This window comes from Geotrypetes seraphini, chromosome 7 (assembly GCF_902459505.1).
Source record: "Geotrypetes seraphini chromosome 7, aGeoSer1.1, whole genome shotgun sequence".
NCBI lineage: Eukaryota > Metazoa > Chordata > Amphibia > Gymnophiona > Dermophiidae > Geotrypetes > Geotrypetes seraphini.
Genome location: NC_047090.1, coordinates 170,659,485 through 170,684,902, shown reverse-complemented (window position 1 = coordinate 170,684,902; position 25,418 = coordinate 170,659,485). Strand labels below are relative to the sequence as shown.

Sequence of the window (25,418 nt, the reverse complement as noted above, 5' to 3'; positions counted from 1 at the left end):
GTCTCTTCTGAGTTAAGGATAGGTCATAGGATGGGTTGTTTATTCTTTTGGGTGTTTTGGTTGGTTGGGGGGGCTGTTACCCCTGAATGTTGAGCTAGCCTGGCTGTCATTGTTGGGGGGGGGGGGTTGTCTGTAGTGTATCTCTGGGCCAGTGTACCATATGGGTGGGGGGGAGGGGGATTGTTGGGTGTGTGTGGACTGGTTTTGTGATGTATTTGTTACTTGTTTGTTGGATTTTTGTGTGCAATATTAAATTCAATAAAATGTTTAAACATTGAGCGAGAGAATGGGTGCGTGGGGAAACATGCAGTGCATTAAAGATAAGGCTATCCTTTATTTTACCAATTGCTGACGTGTTTGTGGGCACAATGCAGGGATGTGTGTAGTACAATGTTAAGTTCACAGTTAAGCTCACCAAGATTTCAGTGTGGCTGGAGCATAGGAAACAGCGAGTGGGGGGTAAATGGACAATACTCGGACTGGAAGAGTGTCACCAGCGGGGTGCTGCAGGGCTCGATGCTTGGACCTGTGCTCTTCAACATCTTTATAAATGATCTGGACATTGGTACGACAAGAGAGATGATTAAGTTTGCGGACAATACAAAGTTATTTAGAGTAGTGAAGATGCAGGATTGCGAAAATCTACAAAGTGACATAATCAAGCTCAAGAAATGGGCAGCGACATGGCAAATGAGGTTCAACGTGGATAAATGCAAAGTAATGCATGTCGGTAACAAAAATCTCATGCACGAATACAGGATGTCCGGGGCGGTACTTGGACAGATCTCCCAGGAAAGCGACTTGGGAGTTCTGATCAACAAGTCAATTAAGCTGTCTGCACAATGTGCTGCGGCGGCAAAAAGGGTGAATAGAATGCTAGGAATGATTAAGGGGATCACGAACAGATCAGAGAAGGTTATCATGCCGCTATACCGGGCCATGGTGCGCCCTCACTTGGAGTACTGCGTCCAGCACTGGTCACCGTACATGATGAAAGATACGGTACTACTCGAAAGGGTCCAGAGAAGAGCGACTAAAATGGTAAAGGGGCTGGAGGAGTTGCCGTACAGTGAGAGATCGGAGAAACTGGGCCTCTTCTCTCTTGAAAAGAAGAGACATGATTGAAACATTCAAAATACTGAAGGGAATAGACTTAGTAGATAAAGACAGACTGTTCACACTTTCCAAGGTAGGGAGAACGAGAGGGAACTCTCTAAAGTTGAAAGGGGATAGATTTCATAGAAATGTAAGGAAGTTCCTTCTTCACCCAGAGAGTGGTGGAGAGGTGGAACGCTCTTCCGGAGTCTGTTGTAGGAGAAAACATCCTCCAGGGTTTCAAGACTAAGCTGGACAAGTTCCTGCTAAACTGGGACGTACACAGGTGAGGCTGGGGGCCACCGCGTGAGCAGACTGTTGGGCACGATGGACCACTGGTCTGAACAAGCAGCGGAAATTCTTATTACATCTGTTTAATTGGATAAGACCTCAAGAAAATTCCTTAGAAGAAAGTAGTTCTGGTGAGGTTGTGATGAGGGTAACTTAAGTATGAAGAATATTTTTTTTCTCCTCTAAATCTAAGGTGCGTCTTATGGAGTGAAAAATATGGTACTCGTATTCAGATACAACAATCTTATACTAATCTCCTTCAAAGTAGTCCCCTTGGGCCGCTACACACTTCTTCCAACGGTTCTGCCACTGTCGGAAGCAGTGCTGGTCCGTCGCATTCTGCATGATATCTTCTCTTGAATGAAATCTGGTCTCTTTCAGGGGCATTTTCAGCTTGGGCAAAAGCCAGAAGTCACATGGAGCCATGTTGGGAGAGTAGGGAGCCTAAGGAATCACGTGTGTTGTGTTTGGTCAGGAAACTCCATATCAAATGTGAAGAATAGGCAGGTGCGTTATAGTGATGGAGCTGCCAATTGCCCGCTGCCCACAGGTCCGGCCATTTGCGTCTCACGGCATTATGAAGGTGACGCAGAACCTCTTGGTAGTACCCCTTGGTGATGGTTGTGCTATGTGGTGCATACTCATGATGAACCACGCCACTGGAGTCAAAGACAACAGTCAGCATGACTTTCGACATTGCTACAGACCTATCTTGCTTTTTTTAGCCTCGGGGATGTTGAATGCTTCCATTGTGATGACATCAACTTGATTTCTGGATCATACCCATAAACCCAGATTTCATCACCAGTGATCACTGTGCTGAGGAAGTTGAGATCACTGTTCACAGTCTCCAGCATGTCCTGTGCGATCTCCAAATGGAGTTGCTTCTGCTCGATCATTAGCAGCTTTGGCACAAACTTCGCTGAAATTCTCCTGAAGCCCAAATCTTCACTTAAAATGGAATGAATGGATCCAGTGCTGATGCTCGCTTCGTCTGCAACTTCTCTGATCGTTATTTGACGATCCTGCATCACCAAAGTCCTCACTTGGTCAATGACGATCTAATTTCTGGATGTTGAGGGCCTACCAGAACATGCTTCACTCTCCACTGTTGTGTGTACCTCTCCTTTATCTGTGTGGTGCCCATTGCTTTGTCCCCGAAGGCCTGATGAATCTTGTGGATCGTTTCCACTTGGGAATCGCCAAGCTTTACACAAAATTTAATGCAGTAGCGTTGTTCAACTTTTTCTGTCATTTTGTCAAAAACGAAAATCTGACGGCGCTCACTTACACTTCCTCATTCATTGGCGGTCTGTTGGTAACTGACAGCTTCTGTAGGCGGGAAAAAATTCAAGCATGCAGGGTCGTCTACATCTGTGCACCAAACCACACCTCCCTAGCTTTGTTTACACACAAAAAATTAAGGTCTGATACTTTTTGAACAGCCCTCAAACATAAATATGCTAAGAGAACATTTGTAAAACACAGGCATGACAGATCACTGTTGCTTTAACTACGTAAATTTGATATAAAAGTGACTAGACCAAGCCTCCACTGGGTCAGACCAGAGGTCCATCGCGCCCAGTAGTCTGCACCCACGGCGGCCCATCAGGTCCATGACCTGTCAAGTGGTCCCTGACTCTTCTTATAACCTATCTCTACTTCCATCCGTACCCCTCAATCCCCTTATCCTTCAGGAATTTATCCAAACCTTCTTTGAATCCCTGTAGCGTATTCTGCCCTATCACAACCTCCGGGAGCGCGTTCCAAGTGTCCACCACTCTCTGGGTGAAGAACTTCCTGGCATTGGTTCTAAACCTGTCCCCTTTCAGTTTCTCCGAGTGCCCCCTTGTACTTGTGGTTCCCCACAGTCTAAAGAATCTGTTCCTGTCTACCATATCTATTTCTTTCAAGATTTTGAAGGTTTCTATCATGTCTCCTCTAAGTCTCCGCTTTTCCAGGGAGAACAGCCCCAGCTTTTCTAACCTGTCAGCGTATGAGAAGTTTTCCATACCTCTTATCATTTTCGTCGCTCTTCTCTGGACCCCTTCAAGTATTGCCATGTCCTTCTTGAGGAATGGCGACCAATACTGGACACAGTACTTCAGATGCGGGCGTACCTTTGCACGATACAGTGGCATGATGACTTCCTTCATCCTGGTCGTGATACCCTTCTTGATGATACCCAGCATTCTGTTTGCTTTCTTTGAGGCTGTCACACATTGTGCCGATGCTTTCATTGTTGTATCCACCAGCACACCCAGGTCTCTTTCAAGGTTACTTACCCCTAGCAATGATCCCCACATTGTGTAACTGAACATCGGGTTCTTTTTCCCAACATGCATGACCTTGCATATCTCTATATTAAAACGCATCTGCCACTTTTTTGCCCACTCTTCCAATTTTGTTAGGTCCCTTTGCAGGTCTTCACAGTCTTCCTTGGTTCTAACCCTGCGGCAGAGTTTGGTGTCATCTGCAAATTTGATAACTTCACATTTCGTCCCCGTCTCCAGATTGTTTATAAATATATTGAACAGGAGCGGTCCCAACACCGACCCCTGCGGGACTCTGCTCGTGACCCATTGCCAGTCTGAGTATTGGCCCTTCACTCCAATCCTCTGTTGGAGTGAGGGGCTAACAGACTAGAAAAGAAACTAAGCTAAATGCTGCTAATTTGCTGATGCCTTCACAGATGATTTTCAGATTTTCAGGGCTAGATTACTTATCAGCCAAGAGAGCAGTACTGCTCCAGGTGTGAAGAAAGAAAAGCTCTTCAAGAGACTGATCCATACGGAATCTTCTAAGAAGTTGAGGGCAAGATGTACAATGATCCCACAACAAGAAAAATACCATGTTGGGAGCGATGTACTTCTACAAGGCTAAACTCACACAAATAGCATGCAAAATTATACACGTGCTATTTGTACAGAATAGCCCCATAGAAAAGAGAAGGAACTGTGCCTGGCCAGCACATTCCTAGACACAGCTGCTCACCCCCCCCCCCCCAAAAAAAAAAAATTCCTCCTGTTGACTCCACTTTTTGCCCTACTGAGCTACTTTACCAGAAGCCCTGCGTCACAAGGAAAGCTTATTGGAATAAGAATGAGCTCCTTGTAATGCATTTGCATAAAGATCTCGGTGGCTGCTACAAGGATCTGTAGCAGCCACGAAGAACGCTTTTGAACATCGGAGGAGAGCTTCCCTGCCAGTAACTACTTTAAGGAGTCTTACTAGCAGGGAAACCTTTTGAGTATGGGGGGCCCGAATAAAAAGAAGCGGAAAGAGCAATGCTCATCCCGCCTTTTTTTATTCGGGCCCCCCATGCTCTTAGAGCATCCGCTGCGGTCAGACAATGGTGAAGGACTCAGGTCAAGCTACCAAGTCACGACTAAGTTAATTTACTGCTCAGCACCCAGAGCGTCTCCGTTGTGAAAAGCAACAGAAAAAAGGCCGCGAGCTTCAACTTACCCGCTGCACAACCCCCCCCCCCCCGTACCTTCTCCTCCATCAGAAATTTCGAATATAATCCACAACGGAAGCATTATAGAGTTGTTTTAACTCACCGGAAGTGACGGGAACCCTCAATGACCTTTTCCATGGAAGTAGTTTCCTGTTTGCTTTTTCCAATTCAACTCTTAGATTTTTTAAAATTTTATTTATATATGTGTAAGAGGATCCCACAAATCAATCCTTTACCTTTTGCCGTTGCATAGGTATTCTTCGTGGAATTTTCTCCTCTTACAGGGTTCCCCTAACTTTCGCATGACAGGAAGCGAGCGCGAATCCTTTTCCCTCCTCTCCCCGCGCGGCCTTGGCTCCGATTGGTCGAACCCTAGGCTTAGGTTTTCCTGGTCCAATCGGGAAGCCCGAGGTCGGCGTTAGCCAATAGGAGTGAGCAAGGGCTGCTGGGAGCGAAGGTGGTTTGCGGTCGTGGGGCTGGTCTGTTATCGGCCGTGGAATTTTCTCCTCTTACTCGGTTCCCCTAACTTTAGCATGACAGGAAGCGAGCGCAAGTCCTCCTTTTCCCTTCTCTCCCCGCCCCTCCCCTCGCGGCCTTGGCTCCGATTGGTCGACCAAGGTTGTCCTGGCCCAATCGGCAAGCCCGAGGTCGCTGTTAGCCAATAGGAGTGCGCAAGGGCTGCTGGGAGCGAAAGTGGGTTGCGCTCGTGGGGCTGTTTATTTCCCGGGGTCCTCGCTTGCCGCTTTCCTCGTCCTCTTCGCCGGGAACGATGAGCGCCAGTCTCCGTCTGCTTCGCCGCGCCCTGACGAGCCGCCCCGTCCCGCGGCCCTGTCGCCGGCTGCTGAGTCAGGGCAGCGCCTCGCGCCAGCACTTGGACGCGCTGGTGAAGAAGGACAAGGTGGTGGTGTTCATGAAGGGCACCCCGGCGCAGCCCATGTGCGGCTTCAGCAACGCCGTGGTGCAGATCCTCCGCATGCACGGCGTGGAGAACTACGCGGCCTACAACGTGCTGGAAGACCAGGATCTCCGGCAAGGTCAGCCAGGCCGAGCTGCTGGGAGGGGAGAGGCCGCTTTACCGTACTTCCAGTCTGGTGCTTGCTTTTCCTAGACGAGGAGGAGCCGCCGCCGCCGCCTTTTGCAATCCCTTCTGTAACTTTTTCTTTCCCCAAGACCACTCGTTTAAAGGCCACTCTCTTCTGTCTTATCTATCTTATAGGCATACAGCGTTTTACAGGCAGACATACTAGAGCTGCCATCAAGCCCAGTATCCTGTTTCCAACCGTGGCCAACCCAGGTCCCAAGCACCTAGCTAGATCCCAAGTGGCAAAATAGATTTTATGCTGCTTAGCATAGGAATAAGCAGTGGATTTCCCCAAGCCATCTCAATAATGGTCTATGGACTTCTCTTTTAGGAAATTATCCAAGCCTTTTTTAAACCCTGCTAAGCTAACTGATTCCAACACATTCTCCAGCAGCGTATTCCAGAGTTTAATTACATATTGTGTGAGGAAATATTTTCTCCAGTTGGTTTTAAGTCTACTACTTAGCAGCTTCATCACATGTCTCCTAGTCCTAATATTTTTTTTTTTTAATTCTTTATTCATTTTAAAACTGACAAACAAGTGATTAATATTAAAACATTACATTACTAATAAAATATACAGCACTTGACATTCTTATACATATAATCCTTTAAAGTAGAAATTATAACCCTTTCCCCCCACCCAACAATTCTTCAATGAAATTTTCATAATACAACAGAAATCCAATCATTAAATAAAAATATTTTTTGGAAAGAGTGAACAAGCGATTCACATCTACCCTTTTCACTCATTATTTTATAGACCTCTGGTATCACCCCTGAGCCGTCTCTTCGCCAAGCTGAAGAGCCCTAGCCATGTAAGTGGCAGACATGGATCCTAAACTATAATCAGGATGCTATCCTGCTTTTCCTCCATTGAGAAGGGGCTGGCTTTGCTGCAATCTGTAGTTGAAACTTTTGTTAGAGGATAAACAGAACAAAAACAACTGCAGTAATTGAAGACAATGACTACTTTCATTACTGTAGATAAATGCCATCAAATAAGAAACTCTAGGATTTTGATTTTAGAGTGTAACTTCGATAGCCCATATCTGGCCAAGCTGTGAAATTTTGGGATAGGTATCATGCCCATACATTACAGATATTGTAGCACAAAAAGGGGCTGAAATAAGTACAAGTTTAAAAACAATTTGACACTGTTCACTTTCAAATTTATGTTAATTTAAATTCTTTCTTAAAATACTAATTAATATGCAGTGTTATCACTCTTTTTAATTAAAAAGAAATCCTGTTGCGTTCCTGTGCAAATGAGCAACACTGATACTTCCTACCCTGTTACTATATTTCAGTGGCCTGGGCCCACCACACTCCTAGGTTCTAGGTCAGGGGTGCCCACACTTTTTGGGCTTGCGAGCTACTTTTTAAATGACCAAGTCAAAATGATCTACCAACAATAAAATAAAAAAAAAACACAAAGCACACTGTATGCATAGAAAATGTTAATCATCATTCCTATTCCAGGGTTTTTCAAAGAGGTCAAAGCAGATGACTCTAAGCACTATCACCTCAGTAACAACCATACAAAAATAGACAAATATACCCCCTCCCTTTTTACTAAACCACGATAGCAGTTTTTAAGCGCAGGGAGCTGCGCTGAATGCCCAGCGCTGCTCTCGACACTCATAGGCTCCCTGCACTAAAAACCTCTATTGCGGTTTAGTAAAAGGGGACCTTAGTGTAAAATATAGACAGCAGATATAAATTCAGAGACATTTTGATCACTAAATTTAAAATAAAATCATTTTCCCTACCTTGTCTGGTGATTTCATGAGTCTCTGGTTGCACTTTCTTCTTCTGACTGTGCATACAATCTTTCTTCCCTTCTTTTAGCCTGTATGCTTCTTCTCCTCCAGACCTCATTCCTTCCCCCCAACTTTTCCTTCCTCTTCCCTGCCCTTTCTTTCTCTCTGCCTCCCTTTCATTTTTTTCTGTTTCTCTTCTTTCCTTCTGTCTCCCTGCCTGCCCTTTTTCTTTCTTTCTTTCTCCCTGCCCTCCCTCAAGCCACTGCCACTGCCATTACCATCGGGGACCAGGACCCAAACGCCACCAATAACAGGCCCCAAGCTCTCCCTGCTTCAGCCAACCAGCATTCCTCTCCCCGACGTCAATTCTGCCGTCGGGAAGAGGAAGGTTGATCAGCCCAAGATCGTGATCAACCTATTGGGGGAAATGCTGCTGGGTCCTGCCTTCGCGGAAACAGAAAGTAGGCAGGACCCGGCAGGAACAAGAACAAATGCTTCACTAACCTGTCTCCCGCATTAGCCCGTAGCGAACACTTGCTTCAGGGCTCTCAACATGTGCGTGCAGGCTTCCCTTCTCCCCCCCCCCCTCCCCGGACATAACTTCCGGTTTCGGAGGGAAGAGAAGAGAAGCTTGCACGCACACGTTAGAGCCCGGAGCATAAGTTCGCTAGAGGCTGAAATCTCCAAGCCGGTTTTTTTTTAATGTTCAGCAGCGGCAGATGACAGCTGGGCGGACCGCCCAGCTAAAAGGCCCTAGGGAGAACACTGGAGAGGAAGGCTGATCGGCCCGTAGATCAGGACGGCAACACGAGTGCGATCGACTCGAGTTGCCTTCCTGAGCTACTGGTCGATTGCGATCGACGCGTTGGACACCCCTGTTCTAGGTGATCTACTGTCAAGATTATCCAACTATTCCTATCGTACCCTCTTGCCAGCTTGGTTTTCAGGATAGTCACCGTAGCTGAAAGGGGTTTGCATGCACCGCTGCTATTGCAGGAAAATCTTATATCCTTCACATTCATTATGGGTATCATGTAAACCAGACAGTACATAGGGTACTTTAGGACTGCTTGAGAAACTCTGATCTGTTTGAAGTTGAAATACTTTCTGGGCTTTTGTGGCACACAGTATTCAAGTTACAATAGTATATTTTCCATTTAAAAATTCAGGATTTGCTTTAGATTGCTCTATCTCATATACACAGCTATAACTACTTATTTCTAAAATACTACTACTGTAGGTGTGTACAGTTCTGTACAAATTCACATAAGAAACAGTTCCTGTTCTGTGTGCCCTAAAATCGTACTCAAGACAAAAATATACATGACAAACGCAAGTCTAAGGAAATGCATTCATTATAGAGACATAGTTAAGATTTAAAAGCAGATTCAAAAAAGAGAGTATTCGCACTCGATTTGAATATATCCACAGAGAGAGCACATGTTACAGACTCAGTCTATCCCAGGTGTAAAAGAAAGGAAGGTAGGATGCGTTGAGTTGGAGATGAAGTGCATAAATAAGAGACTTGCCAGATGAAAGGGATCTGGGGTGGTGTAAGACTGGGGACTAGGACTGTACCAAATATTCATTCCTCTAGTGCTCTAAATGCATTATTTGTATTCATCATTGGAGATAGAGAAGATAGGCGATGAGGGAGTAAGGGAAGTTTGAAACTCAAGTTTATTCACTCTGAACTGTATGTGGATGAGAATTCAGTGGAGTGACTTGTACAGCTGATCAAATATAACCCGTTTCTTCAATTTTATTCAAATAGACTTTAGTGGAGAAAGATGTTTCAGTGGAAATACTCACAAGGAGCAGTTTACTGTAATATAAGAGGGAATGTACTGTATTTTGGTAGAATGCTTATGAAAGAGTTGAATTTTAGCAGAAGTGGCATGCTTTAGCAACTTAGTAGCTTTTTGAATCTCTCCTCTGGAGACTATGGAAGTGTACAAATCCTTGTGACTTTCTGAAGAGGTTTGGAACACTACAGGGGTAACTCAGCCTGTATGAATGGTAAACTATTTGTCAGGGTAAGTTTTAATGGCGCTCCAATTGTAAGTTTTTATTGTTTGGCTTTTATGCAGACTAGCTTAGCAGAGTTTTAAAAAAGGTGTGGATAATTTCCTAAAAGAAAAGTCTCTGCACATATAAGCACATAAGCATTGCCTCTTGCCGAGTCAGACCATAGGTCCATCATGCCCAGCAGTCCGCTCCCGCGGCAGCCCCCCCGGTCAATGACCTGTAGTGATCTATTACTCAAGAGCATTTTGTCTCTGGGCCCATTATTATGGTGGATGGGAAAATACATTGCTTATTCCTAGGATAAACCACATAAAATCTGTTTTACTCTTTGCGATCTTGCCAGGTACTTGTGACCTAGATTGACCACTGTAGGAAACAGGATACTGGATAGTATGGCAACTCTTATGTATGTTCTTATTTGTTCTCATTTTCCCCAAACAAACCTGGATTATGTATAATCACTTTTGAGTACTTCAGTCTGCTCAGAGGCACAATAACATTAAAAAGAGTCATGTGAAGGGACATCAGCCTGGAAAGCAATGCCATCATTTCTTTTCAGACCCCAAAGCAGGGGAGGTGGTCTACCCTAGTCCATCCTTTGCAAGCAGCCTATTCCTGGCTCTGTTGTCTTTCTTTCTGTGTATAGATTAAGCCCTGTGTGAACAGCATCTCTGGACTGTTATTACATTGTGTTAAATACGGTATCATTTCTGATCAGGTGTAAGACCCTGAGCATATACCTGAATTGAAAAAATTAATGGGTTGCAGTGCTATTATAGCTTATCTTTTTTAAAATTTCCATTTAGAGAAGACTGGTTATTCCATTTAGAGGTGATTTAACTTTTTACTATCTATTTCATTATGGAAAACATAACATAAAAGCAATTTCTAGACCGCATAACTGTTAAGTTCTATACAGTTAACAAAAGATACATATACATTTCTTAGATATGTAGAATTTCATTTCAGATTTAAATGGAACAATATATTTAAAAAAGGGTTAACATGTCTTTTTCTGTAAGATGCACCAAAAGATTAAACTTCATGCAGCCTTTAAGGTAGAGCTTGAATTCAGCAGTTTGGTTGGATATATAGAAATAAAGGTCAATCAAATATATCGTAGGTGGTGTGTTTAATTTACATTTTATTTGCTTTTGAGAACCACACTTCATTTGCGGCACTTAAAGCTACTTTTTATTTACCTTAAGATCATCACGTACATCACGTACAAGTCCTGCTTCTCTTTCGTATATAATGTAACATAATAGAAGATTTCTAGACCACATAGCCATGAGTTCAATGCGGTTAACAAAAGATTATCCTGTGAAAAATTGCAGGAATAATATAATGTACAAAAATCTAATTGATCAGGAATTTAGAAAATGCGAAAAGTTTTCAACAGTTTTCTAAAATGTTCATAAGACGTATATCTAATAATGTCATAGTAAGGTGCTTGGTAGGAAAGATAATGCCCATGATTCTTACTTTTACAGCCCTTGGCTGAAGGGAACATAAATAAGGCATGAGATTTTCTATTATTCTTATGTGCCACAATAACAAATCTGACGGCAAGACATAATGGGGCAACACCAAAAGCAACTTTATAATATAAGCATCCTAACTTAAATATCACCTGGGCCTCGACCGGAAGCCAATTCAGGTCACGGTAATAGGGGGTTACATGGTCATACTTCCTCAGACCATAAATCATTCTGAACCAGGGTCAATCTGGCCAAATTTTTCTTAGTACTTGTAAAATATACAATATTACAATAGTCCAGTATATTCAGAAGTAGTGTCTGAACTAAAATTGTGAAAGCAGTAGCATCGAAGTAGGATCTGATGGTACGTAGTTTCTACAAGGTATAGTATCCCTTTTGAACCACTGCGCCTGTCTGATTTTTCATGGTCAAGCACTGATCAAGAACAACTCCCAAGATTTTAATTGTAGGGCTTATTGTGTATGCCATTGAATTGATCTTAATTATTGGTTCAAAAATTATCTTTTGTGATGATTCAAAGAAGAATTGGTTTTTCCTGGTTTAATTTCAATTTGAATTCCTGCATCCAGGATTCCATCGTGTTTAGCACAGACTCAATAAGTTGAGTACTGTTGGATAGCGTTTTACAGTTTGGGATGACTGTTGTGATATCATCAGCATAGCTGAACAACCTCGGACCCAAGTTGCTCATCCAATGGCCTAATGAAAGAAGATACACATTAAAAAGTTTTCCAAATAGCTGAAAGTGTTTCCTTAAATTTAACCTGATAAAGTCTTGATTCAAGGAATCCTTTAAACCAATGTTCTTCAACCGCTGGTCCGTGGACCGATGCTAGTCCGCAGAAAATTCCTGCCAGTCTGCACAGGGCCGGCGAGATTGAGCTGCAATTTCCTGCTGGTCCGTGCAGGGCCGGCGAGATCAGGGGGAGCCTCCAACAGTGGCTTTCTCCTCTCCCAGCAGCGATTCACTAAGGTAGCCTTAGGGCTTTTGCTGAGTCACGGCCACCTCTGATGATGCAATTTCTTCTTTTCTCAGAGGCGGCGTGACCCATCAAAGGACCCAAGGCTGCCTTAGTGAATCGCTGCACTGGCAAGTACGGAGACCTGCTGGAAGGGGAGAAAGCTATTGTTGGAGGCTGAGAAGCTGCTGGACAAGGGGAAAAAAAGGGACAGCTGCTACTGAACCTGAAGGGAGAGAGAAGGAGAGATGCTGCTGGGAGGGGAGGAGGGAAAGGAGGCTGGGAAGCTGCTACTGGACCTGGAGGGAAGGAGAAATGCTGCTGGGAGGGAAAGGGAAGAGTTACTGCTGGACAGGAGGAGGAGGGAAGGGAGAAGGAAAAAAAGGAAGGAAACAGCTGGCAGGGAGATTAGAGGAGGGGAAAGGGAGAGACAGGAATGAGAAAGTAGAGAGATTGATGATGGGAAGGGGTCAGAAGAGAAATAAGCAGAGAGGGACAAAGATGCTAGATCTGGTGTAGGAGAGATAAAAATGGAGAGCAGTGAAGATGGAATGAATCATGTAAAAAGGAGAGGGGGGGGCGCAGGCTGGATGGAAAGGGGAGAGGGGCATAGAAAGAAGACAGATAACCATATGGAAGGGGCAGATGCTGGACTGAAGAGACAGAGAGGGCAGACACTGGAAGGAAGAGAGTGAAACAAAGATGAAAGCAGAAACCAGAGATGACAAAAGGTAGAAAAAAATAATTTAATTTCTATTTTTTTTTATTAGAATATATCGGATATGAAATATATATCCTGCTAGAGCTGGTGTTAGACGTAACTGGGGACTGCAAAGCGCAGGAAGTGCTTCTTTAGCTTCCAGCTGGCTTAGGGCTCTCTCTGACCAGGGGGCAGTTGCACTCTTCTAACACTATTCCTGTCATGTGTGAGTTCGGTATTCTGTTAGCATGATATTTCTGTGTAGCATTCTGTAATAATTTGGCTTATTCAGTTTTCTTGATAGTAGAGGGGATATATGTGAAGGGGAGGGGAGACAGGTTTTGTTGATCCTTGCTCTGTATTATTTGTATTTATAAAATGACAATTGTACAAAATATTGTTTCTTTTTTATACTTTAATAAAATACATTCACTATAAAATCATAACTGAGGCTTGTGCAGATGGGATCAGATGGTTTGCGGGGAGCGAGCTCACGGAGACGGGGCGGAAACAAGATTTTAAAATTTCAGTCCTAGTAGTTTGTCGGTCCACAAAAAAATCATTTTATTTCCGCCGGTCCATAGGTGTAAAAAGGTTGAAGCTGCTTTAAACCATGAGAGTACTTTACCATGGATTCCTAAAGAATCCAGGAGTTCCAACAGTTTGCGGTGGTCTACTAAATCGGAAGCGCTACTCAAATAATGTAGCTAATAAAGTTTTTCACCCCCTAAATTGTTCTTCTCTCTCATGTTTTTGTGGCCAAAATACAAGACTGTGTAACTTTTTAATGCAAAATTTAAAAAAATCATAGCTGCCAATTTCTGGACCATTTTTTCAAGCTTTGCAAGGTCCCTCATACTTGCACCATCAGGGGTGTCTGTCCTATTGCAAATTTTGATATCATTCACAAAGAGGCAAATCTTGCCAAACAGTCCTTCAGCAATATCTATTTCAAAAATGTTAAAATGAATCAAACCTTGTGGCATACCACTGATAACATCCCTTTCCTCAGAGTGAGCTCCATTTTCCACTGTCCACTCAACCAGTTCTTAACCCAATCAGTCACTTTAGAACCCCTACCAAGGGCACTTGGTTTATTTATAAGCCACTTACCTGGAAGTGTGTTTAAAAGCTTTGCTAAAATCTAAGTAGACCACATACCATAGTAATATAGTAAATTACCTGAATGGTCCGTCCAGTCTGCTCAGCGGTCATACATTTCTTTGGTATTTCTGGAGCATAGATCATAGAAATCCATCTGGCACTGTCCTTAGGATCCAAATTATTAGAGTTGTCATCGAAGCCCTCTCCGGTCTATCCAAACCATCTAGTCATTTGCAGAATACAGACCATAAAAGTCTGTTGGCACTGTCCTCACATGCCAAATTACTGGCATTTCCTTAGAAACCCCCTCCAACCCACACTAAACCGATTTGCTATGTATGGGACACATACCGTGCAAATCTGCCCAGTACTGGCTTTATTTTAGTTCTTCACAGTTGGACGCCATCTAAGAACCACTCCACACATACACATACAAACATTTAAGATTTGTTTCTTTATACTGTTCATTTTCTAGTTAGCGATCCAGAGTAGGGAATGACATGGGGACAAAATTTTCCCCATCCCCACGGGGTCTCATTTTCCCATCCCTTCTCAACAAGTTCTTTTCCTGTCCCTACCCCATTCCTGCAAGCTCTGTCCTTATCACTTTATAGTCCTAAGTGTTTGAGGCTTATGCGGTTAAGGCAGAGCTTACAGGAATGGAACAGACAACGACTAAACTTGCGGGGACAGGATGGGGAAATTGAGTTTCTGCGGGGATGGTGACAAATTTGCCACCTTGTCATTCTCTAATCCAGAGTGCAGTTTTGCCCCTAACACCAGGAAAAGTGGAGTAGGATTTAACTAGTTCCTTGCTACAGAGTTCATTACCCAGACATGGATTGGATTGATTACATGTGTAATAAACGGTTTACGTATAATTACAAGGTACTAAGGTAAGATCAGAAATAACTGTGTACAATCATGGTGAAGTAACATAAGAACATAAGCAATGCCTCTGCTGGGTCAGACCTGAGGTCCATCATGCCCAGCAGTCCGCTCACGCGGCGGCCCAACAGGTCCAGGACCTGTGCAGTAATCCTCTATCTATACCCCTCTATCCCCTTTTCCAGCAGGAAATTGTCCAATCCTTTCTTAAACCCCAGTACCGTACTCTGCCCTATTACGTCCTCTGCAAGCGCATTCCAGGTGTCCACCACACGTTGGGTAAAGAAGAGCTTCCTAGTATTCGTTTTGAATCTGTCCCCTTTCAACTTTTCTGAATGCCCTCTTGTTCTTTTATTATTTGAAAGTTTGAAGAATCTGTCCCTCTCTATGCTCTTCATGATCTTGTAATAATAACATGGTAGATAAAATAAAATCACTGAATGCCTAAATCAATGCGAGAAGCTGGGATTTCAGTGATTTTAAAGCCTGGCAAGGATTCATCCAGTTGTGGGCGTTATCAACCAATATCTCTCTTAAATGTAGATGCTAAGGTCCTAGCTAGTATTGGGCTCTCCGCCTGGGCAAAGTGTTGCTAGGTTTGATCCATTTAGACCAATCAGATTTTATCCACAGACACTAAGTCGGGAATAATATTAGGCGGACATTACATTTGATATGGAGTGCTCATTGAGATAGGGCTTCAGTTGCCCTGTTGACCATCGACGCAGAAAAAGCATTTGATATTCAGTTGGAATTTTTAATGGAATGAATGGAACTGGGAAGACATTTTAGAAAATGGGCAAGAGCTTTTTATGCATTTTTGAGGGTGGGAGATAGAGTGACCCAGACCAGAAAGGGAATGGGAAAGGAGGAAGAGATTTTTAGCCAGTGGAAAGGAGAGAGGGAGATGCCAAAACATGGGGGACAGAGAGGGGATTCAGGGTGGGATTTAGAGGGAGACAGAATTACAGTTGGAATGAGAGAAGGAAAGGAGGAGGCTGGAACTGAGAGAGGAAAATGCAGAAGGAATTTCAGGCCTTGAGACAAAACACTACAAATAAACTTTGCCGAATTTTGAAATATTGTGTGCAGAAACTTCAAACATTTTGTGTCAAATTTTTCAATTTATTTTGCGCAGAATTCCGCCAAGAGTAATTGTAGAGATTCACATTCATTAGTGCATTTCAACAATTTGCTACATCAAGTTAACTAACACACATGAATTTATAGACTAATGTGTCAAAATACTTTATGGAAACAAATGTGAGAAGCTGAAAAAAAATGTCTGGAACTAACCCAAAATGAACAAAAGATTTCTATGCATGTTCTTCTGTTATCGTCCGTCTATATGTTTTGTTGCAAATTATCCAGCTTGGTCTCTGTTGTTGGTGCTGATTAGAATGAGCTTCCTTTAAGGAGCAAAAGCAAGATGCTGGGATCTTGGCAAGATCCTTGCTTATCCTGCCCATCACTTGCCCTTCATCTCTTGGCTGATTAAAGGGGGATTTGATCAAGGGTGCTAAGGGCCATATTCTATAAAGGATGCCTACACTAGGTGCAGTTAGGCACCCTAATTGCAGGTGCCTAGTGACGCTTAAGTCAGGATTTGTGCAAATTTTTAAAAATTGGCATGGTAATCAACTGTGCTGATTTTTAGCCAATCACACACAAAAAAAATTAAAACAATTTAAGAGTTTGACGTTGAATCCTTAGAACGCCTAGCAATACCTAAAGACACCTATCTGAAAAAGTAGGCGTGATTATGGACAGGCGTGGTTGAGTTAGGCGCCTGATATAGGTGCTGCCGAATTAAGCTAGTGACAAGCTGGCCTAATGGAAGATGCCTAGCTTGGCCTATGTTGGAGGATGTCTAGCAATGCCTAAGTTCTTTTGATTGACAACTGTTCTGAGTGGCGCCTACAATGCATTTATAGAATCCGGGCCTAAGCAAGTTGGCATATGCTACCACTAAAGATTTCTAATATATTCTAAGGCTGTCTTTAGTAGTTAGTGCATGCTAACGTGCTTAATGCCCTTTGTTGAATTCCCACTAAGGCCTAGTTTCACTAAAGGATAATGGGCTAGATTCATGATTGGGCCCAATCCGGGCAGGTCCGATGAATTCCCCAAACTCTAATATGCAGATGGGGGCGATCAGAGGAACGCCTCCATCTGCCTGCCTGGATCGCTCTATAGCGAACCCAGCACATGCGCTAGACCTCCAGACCATCAGAATCTTGGGGGTTTTTTTTTTTTTTAAACTAATCTAGCCCTTTTGGAGCCCGTGGTTTTACCCACTTAAGCCTGCGGGTTAAAACCACAGGCTAGCAGTGCGGGGAAGGGTGGGAGAGTCGGGGGCAGGCAGATCAGGGCAGCGGGAGGCATTCAGGCAGGAGAAGAGCATTGGGGCGGCAGGCAGGAGAGATTCGGGGCAGCGGAGAGTAGGAAGGATGTTTTCAACTGGTCCCCAGCAGTCGCTTCTTGGGATGATCAGCCAGCCCAGTCGGTTTGGAAAATTTGGTTGGTGAATCGTGTCCCTGTTTCTCCTTATTTGCATGCACGGATTCGAAGCGGATCGCAGGAGAGGTTAGTGAATGGGGCCCAATGTAAATCTGGTTGCAAAGAGGTCGCAAACCGATCGGTACACAATCGGTTTGCTTTGTGGATCTAGTCCAATGAGTCAATCGCTGTTGGCCGATTCCTGGCTGATTTTAAAACAGCAATTGATTCACTATCAAGTTTGTATGCAAATCATTTGCATGGAGGTGCAAATCATTTGCATGCAAATTCCGATTCAAAAGCGATTGAGTTGGGGCAGAGCCCTGACAGTAGTGACAGGAGAAGCGGGGCTTCTGCCAGCTTTTTTAATTTATTTTTTAATCGGGCAGATATTTTGCGTGTATTACACACGCAAAATAACTTCTCAATTAAAAAAAAAGATTTTAAAAAGCCCCCCCCACCCCCCGACAAAGTGCCTTCTCCCTCCTCGAACCCCTCAAAAATGCCCCCTGCACACACACAAATGTGGCCTCGCCGAAAGGCAGGAAGGATGCCAACTCCCTCCTGTCATCACAAACCAGCCATCGGGCCCACCCTCCTCCCCATACCTTAAAAAATTTGGGAGTAGGACAGGTGCTCAGTCCTGCCTCCTCTGATCTGCAGCCTTAGGCCCTGCCCTGGTGCATCATATGATGCACAGGGAGGGCCTAAGGCTCTGATTGGCTGAGGGACTTCCTTAAACTCCTCCCTAAGGAAGTCCCTGATTGGCTGAGGCCCCTTGGTAGGGCTCTGGGGCGCCTCAGCCACCAGGGCTTTTGGCCCCACCCTGTGCATCACATGATACACCGGGGCGGGGCCTAAGGCCACAGTTCAGAAGAGGAGGAGGCCTGGAGCAGGAGGGTCTGAGCACCTCTCCTGTTCCCAACTGTTTTAAGGGAGGGGGCTGGGGTAGGCCTGGCCTGGTGGCAGGTTTGCAATGGCAGGAGGGAGTTGGCATCCTTCCTGCCATATTCATGTGTGTGCGCAAGGAGGGGGTGGGCAGTGGGACGGGCATCGGTGGGTGATTTGCGATGGCAGGAGGGAGTTGGCATTCCTCCTGCCATATTCATTCGTGCATGGGGATGGGGTGAGTGGGCAGTATCGGGTCCGATGGCAGCGGCAGGCATTGGTGCAGGGTGGCATTTTTTTAGTTCGGGAAGGGGGGGCACTATCGGGTTAAAACCACGGGCTCGCAATGCATTTTGCAGAATATATATAAAAAGAAAAATTCCTTTTTTATGTGTTCTGCTAAAAGCATTGTGAGCCTATGGTTTTAAAGGGCAGGAGAGTCAGCAAGGATACAAGCGACTGGTCTTCTGCAGTTGTTGCTTTTCTGATCGGCAAGCCCAATCGGTGTTACAAAAATTGCTTAGTGAATCGCTGCCTTCCAAAATTTGCATGCCATTTCCCTCATTTGCATGTGCGGATCAGGTCGGGGAACAATCGGGTCGCAAAGTGGTCGGGACACGATCGGTATCCTAGCCCTAAGTATACCTATGCACAGTGTTTTTTTTCCTTTGTATTAAGGAGAGGAGAGCTGGAACATTATAACCACAGACTTCTGTATTATGCGAATTGCTTTTGTGTGTCTTTTGTATAAAGAGCATTGCAAATGTTTTCCTTTGATAACATCAGAATAATTGTTTTTTTAACCAAAAAAATATTCAAACTCGCAGAGCAGGTGCTTATTGTTCTGCATTGGTGACTTCAAGAAAGAGGGCATTTTTAAAAAAAACATTTAAATAGGGGATCTAAATAAATACATTGTTTTGTATGACATTTTTAAGGGGGGTGAGTAGGGATTGGAGGGTTATCCTGTTTTTCCAATTTTCTATGAACTGTTAATTCCCCCCCTTTGGTGACTGAAGCAGTTTGACTCTATTGTGTTCCAGTGCATAGATCAAAATATTGGGAGCCAGGCCATCTGTGTTTCTTAAAATTCATTAAATTGAAAATTTTTTTAAAAAACCTCCTCACACACACACACACACACACACAATACCGATAACAAAACAACCAACAGTAAAAAAAATCCCCACCCCATAACATGAGGACTGTATTCCCTCCTGATTCCTAAATATCATTGACTGGTACCAAAGTTTTGTGGACATATTCCACCCTTGTATATTGAAGAGTAAAGACAATTAAGGAAGATTGGATGGAAACAATCCAGGCATTATTAAGTGGGTGATGAGGGGTGGCTTACAAATGTGGTGAGTGCTGCCTCTTTGCACAGGGTGGTATACTGGGTTCTCCAGTGCAGGAAGAGATATGGTTTGCCTCGATTAGTTTATCAGTGGAAGGCACCCTTCTTTTGCTGTTGGGGGTCCTGATACTGGCAGATGAAGTGCTAATTGGATTTTTCTTATGAGAATCCCTACGGAGACCAGCAGGTTCCTCTAAATTGGCTTCAGTGCCATCTCGTACCGTTTCCTTCCGTCTTTTGATATGCAACTTGTTTTTGTTTTACGAAGGGATACAATGCATTCAGTTGGATTTTTAATGTCAGGCTCTTGTGCAGCTATTCCCGTTATCCTAGTTTTTCTCAGCTTGTGTATAGCCGCCCCTGTGCACCTGAAATCCCTACCACGTCGGTCCCATCCTCTCTGTAAAATAAGGAACTTTAGAAAATCCTCTATAATAAAACCTTAAGAGCGCGCATGCACACTTAGGAGGCCGTGATCCCTGTGGCCGTATTCTATTTGTGGCGTGTGCAGCTGTTTGTGGTGCACGGTGCATGTGGCGGTTTCAGCGGCGGGTTGGAAGCCGGCCGCAACAGAAAAAAAAAATAAACAATGCTGGCCTACATGAAAGAAAAAAAAGCTGCCCACGGAGACAAACAGGAAGCGAAGGACCACCACACGCAGTCACGCAATTAACTCTTAACATCCATTTTGGGGGGGGGGGGGAGGGTGAAATTGCGCACCCTGGAGCAGGAGGACAGGGAAAGAGTGTGAGCGTTGGAGATAGCTCCACATAAGGCACCGCTACAAGCACCCCGGTAACGGGGAGAGGAAGAGAGGGCCCGATGATAGGGTGAGACTGCTGGAATTTGGAACAAATGGTGCTGCTGGACAGGGGGTAGGTAAAAGGAAGGAATAATGGCTACTGTTGGACAGGGGGAGCAGGGAAGAGATACTGTTACATAGAAACATAGAAACAAGGGGGAGGTAAAAGTTAGGGAGAGGCACTACTGCTGGACAGGGGGAGCAGGGAAGAGGTGCTGCTGGACAGGGGAGGTAAAACCAATGGAGATGGGCTACTGCTGAGCAGGGGGAGCAGTAAAGGGGTGCTGCTAGACAAGGTGGAGGTAAAAGTAAGGGAAAAGGCCTACTGCTAGACAGTGGGAGCAGAGAAGGGGGGGGTGTTGCTGGACAGGGGGGAGAAAAAAGTAAGGAAGAAGGACTACTAGCACCCGTTAATGTAACGGGCTAAAAAAATCTAGTACATCTATAAAGAGGAAAATCTCATGTGCATTCATATGTTTTTGTGGATATAAATGTTAAAAAACAGTATTTTGCCCCGACTGGCCAGGGGTAGACTTCACAGATCTCTCTATCTTTGCTGGTGTCTGGTACACTGCTCAAAGCATTGCCCAAAGATTTTAGAACAGCCCTGCTTCAAATGAATGAGAGCACTTTGAATGCCAAGAAAGTTTCCTTTGCTCTTGACACTATGAACTAAATTTTGTGGTAGGGGCTTAAACTAGTTGCTTCAAAGGCAGTCTGCATTTGTAAGTGAAAAATCCATTTTTATGTTACTGGACCGCCGAGTTGGTATGATTGTAACATGCTGTTCCCTTTCCTGGAATTTCAAGGGCTGCCAGAGAAAGATAAGATATGTTAAGCTGCATTTCAAGGCATTACATTTCAGAAGCAACCCAGAGGAAGAAAACACTGGTCACAGTGAATTGGAAATCATGTTTGAGCAAATTCAATCCAAGATGGTTTACTATAAAATTCAATAGGGTAACAGTACATCGTAACACTGATAAAAATATTAATGTACAGTAGACTCTCAGTTAACCGGCACCCATGGGGATTGGCAGATGTCGGATAAATGCAGTTTCTGGTTGCTTGAGAGTTACTATTAAAAATAGGCCTAATTAATACTATACCCCATACCATAAACTTGCAGAAAAACTGCCGTACTTGTAGTACGCAAAGCGTGGATGTACTCAGGTGTGGCATGCCAAGTGTACACTTAGGGTTCCTTTTTATTAAGATGCGCTAGCGTTTTTAGCGCACGCATGAAATTACCGTGCAGTACGCTTCCAGTATAACGCCAGCTCAATGCTAGCGTTAAGATCTAGCGCGCATTAAGGCCCTAACGTACCTTAGTAAAAGGAGCCCTTAAATTTCTGCCAGAAATTGATTTTATTTTTATTTTAAAGTATTACAGTATTTCTTTTTTTTTCTGGTTGCTTGAGTTCCGGTTAATAGTCTACTGCAGGGATCTCAAAGTCCCTCCTTGAGGGCCGCAATCCAGTCGGGTTTTCAGGATTTCCCCAATGAATATGCATTGAAAGCAGTGCAAACTCATGCATATTCATTGGGGAAATCCTGAAAACCCGACTGGATTGCGGCCCTCAAGGAGGGACTTTGAGACCCCTGGTCTACTGTATCTACTAAATACAATAGCATAGTTTAGAGGCAGTTTCTCGCCATTAACCTGCTTGCACTTTCTAACCATGAGCCCATGAGCATGTTTACAGGGGCAGTAGATTCAATGTACTCCTAGTTTGTAGGAGACATAAATCCATGCAGCATTTACATTAAAGGTGGTTTTTAAAACTTTGTACTTTTTTTTTTACTGTTTTGGAAGAGCTCATGGTTTTTATTTCCATCTCTCCTGATATAGGAATTAAAAACTATTCCGACTGGCCAACCATCCCTCAAGTGTATCTGAACGGCGAGTTTGTAGGCGGTTGCGACATCCTGCTCCAGATGCATCAGAACGGAGACCTGGTGAATGAGCTGAAAAAATTGGGAGTGCGGTCGGCACTTCTAGACAAAGATCAGGGAGAAGATAAAAAAGATAAAAAATAAAAGCTGTCAAAACTGTGGCTGGAAACAAGACTTTTTATTACCAGCGAAGCCTTACTTCCTTTGTTTTCCTGGCAGTGAAGGTGGCGCAGAGGCGCCAAAGCACACAATGCATTCTCACGGCCACATACCTGACTTTGTTGAATGTTTTTACTTTGCCTGAGAAGCGATAACGGATGATGATAGAATTATATTCCTCTGTGTGTGTGTGTTGGGGGTCCTCCAAGGATGGTGAGTATCTCGGCACACACTAGGGGCTCCTTTTACAAAGGTGAGTTAGGGCCTTAACGCGCAGAATAGCGCGCGCTAGGTGCTACCGCCTCCTCTTGAGCAGGCAGTAGTTTTTTGGGTAGCGCGCGCTAATCCGGTGCATGCGCTAAAAATACTAGCGCGCCTTTGTAAAAGGAGCCCTAAGTTTTCAGGCTATCCAAAATGAATATGCATGAGAGATTTGCATGCAAATTTATCTCATGCATATTTATTGGCAGTATCCTGAAAACCTGACTGGCTAGGTGTGTCCTCTGGAATGGGTTGTGAACTCCTGGTGTATAGTAAGATTTTCACCTCCTTTTCAAAGATTTTTTCTCTTCCAAGATCCCCTTCCTAGGTGCTGTTTTTTTTGGGTTTGGTTTTGTCCAAATTAGCCTACTGTCAGAAAGCTGTGTTGGGTCCACAGCATATCAAACCACTGATCCATAGAACAGTGCTAGTAAGGGAGGAGATGGGGGTTGGGTCTGAAGTTCGGGCTTCCAGCCGTGCTTTCCTGGTTCTTAGGCACCCGGCCATTTGTGCTGTAGCTCTTAAAATACTTGTAATGGTGAAGAAAAATTCAGTAATACATACTATGCAGAAATATAGTACATAAGAATTGCCATCCTGGGAAGGTTCATCAAGCCTAGTATCCTGTTTCCAACAGTGGCCAACCCAGGTCCCAAGTACATAGCTAGATCCCAAATAGTAAAATAGATTTTATGCTGCTTGTCCTAGGAATAAGCAGTGGATTTTCCCAAGTAATCTCAATAACGGCCTAAAGACTTCTCTTTTAGGAAATTATCCAAGCCTTTTTAAAACCTTGCTAAGCTAAATGATTTCACCTCATTCTCCAGTTCAGAAAGTGATTTATTTGAGTAGTTTGGTATTGTGTGCCTAAAGAGAGATGGCATTACTCTTTAGAAGCAGAAAAGCCTTACGAAATGTCTACAGTAACTTCAAATGCTATAATACAAATGGGCACTTGTAATATCAATGCTACTTCTGAAAATAAATTTTGCATTACCTCTGAATATGTTTTTTGCTTTTATCTAACCTACAAGAGCTATTCTCTGGCCTTCAGTACTGTTTTACTTTTTCCGTATTAAATGCCATTTTATATTGAGCGATGATCAGAAGTAGGATGTACTTCATTCCTGTGGTATTTTGTAAAATACCTATAAGGACATTTCGCAGAGGCAAATGTATCGCATATAGAAAGAGTAGCACAATCCTGGTACTTCACACAGTCGGTAATTTCATGATTTCCATGTGCCGCTCTCTCACTTTACAATTTAGATGCATAAGTTCTGCCAACTAAGTAGTGAAGCTACAGTTTTAATTTGTCTTCATTTTGGAGGTGCAAATAACTCTTAATCTTTTGTGTAAAACCCTGACAAAAAAAATAAAATGCGCATGGTTCTAAGCTGCTGGAAACTTCTCCCCATAGATGTGTATTTCTTTTGTGAAATGGGGAATACACTTGTAGATTTTTTTTTTTGTCCCACTCTCTGGTGTGGATTAGAGAATGACACGGTGACAAAATTCATCACCGTTCCCGTCTTCGCGGATAACCCGGGAAATAATCCCATGTCATTTTCTAGTGTCTATTTCAGCCTCAGTCCTTCTACGCCAGCATTCTTCAAAGCAAAGCTTGTGGGTCTGTGGTTGTGGCCATTCATACTCTGATTCTTATGTGAGCCAAGGATAATGAAGCCATTGTGACATCACTGATGTGATTGGCTCTTAGGCACTGGTGGAATGAGGCATTATGACATCACAATATCTGCTCTGGATACCAGAGACTGTCATTCTGTAGTGTCTGTTTCAACCTCAGTCCTTCTACACCAGCATTCTTCAAAGCAAAGCTTGCGGGTCAGTGGTTGTGGCCATTCATACTCTGATTCTTCCCTCTCTCCCTAAAGAATAACATGAAGATGGTTTCCCGCGGTTATCCTGCGGGGACGGGGACGGTGATGAATTTTGTCACCGTGTCATTCTCTAGTGTGGATCTCCATATATAGAGAGGGAATGGGGACTTCTATACTGCCTTTTTGTGGCCTTGGTATTTACAGTTACATTCACCCTCCCTTTTACAAAACTGCGAAAGCGGTTTTTAGTGCCAGGCAGTGCGCTGCGCTGACACTCGTAGAATTCCCATTAGTGTCGCAGTAGCGCACAGCATTCAACGCACTGGCCGGTGCTAAAATCCACTTTTGTTGTTTTGTAAAAGGGTGGGGTCAAGGCAGTGGGCACTGGAGGATTAAGTGACTTGCCCAGGGGCCCAAGGAGCATCACTGGGATTTGATCTCTCAACCTCTGGGTGCAGAGGCAGCAGCTCTGCCAGTGAGCCACACCTTCAGCCTGTCCCAGTTTGCTGAGTATGAGACAATTGAGCCATTGTGACATCACTGATGAGGCTGGCTCATAGGCATTGGTGGAATGAGACTTTATGACATCACATTCTGAGCTCTGGAATGTTGTGACTGGGATACTGGGCTTGCATGCAAGGGAACGGGGACTTGTATACCACCTTTTTGTGGCTTTGGCATTTCAAAGCAGTGGGCACTGGAGGATTAAGTGACTTGCCCAGGGTCACAAGGAGCATCCCTGGGATTTGATCTCGCAACCTCGGTGCCACACCTTCCTGCCCAGTGGCTTTATGCAGCTGTCACATCCCCATAAATGCTGCTGTGTACATGTCTCTGCTTCTGA

General features: G+C 44.0%; 1 protein-coding gene across 1 annotated transcript; it reads left to right on the top strand.

Moving 5' to 3' along the window:
• Positions 1–5,474: 5,474 nt before the first annotated feature.
• GLRX5 (glutaredoxin 5) lies at positions 5,475–24,176 on the top strand. The gene is made up of 2 exons (XM_033952659.1): positions 5,475–5,880; positions 22,270–24,176. Exons 1-2 carry the CDS (start codon positions 5,616–5,618, stop codon positions 22,455–22,457), a joined length of 453 nt encoding a protein of 150 aa, XP_033808550.1. The 5' UTR covers positions 5,475–5,615; the 3' UTR covers positions 22,458–24,176.
• The last annotated feature ends 1,242 nt before the right edge of the window (positions 24,177–25,418 follow it).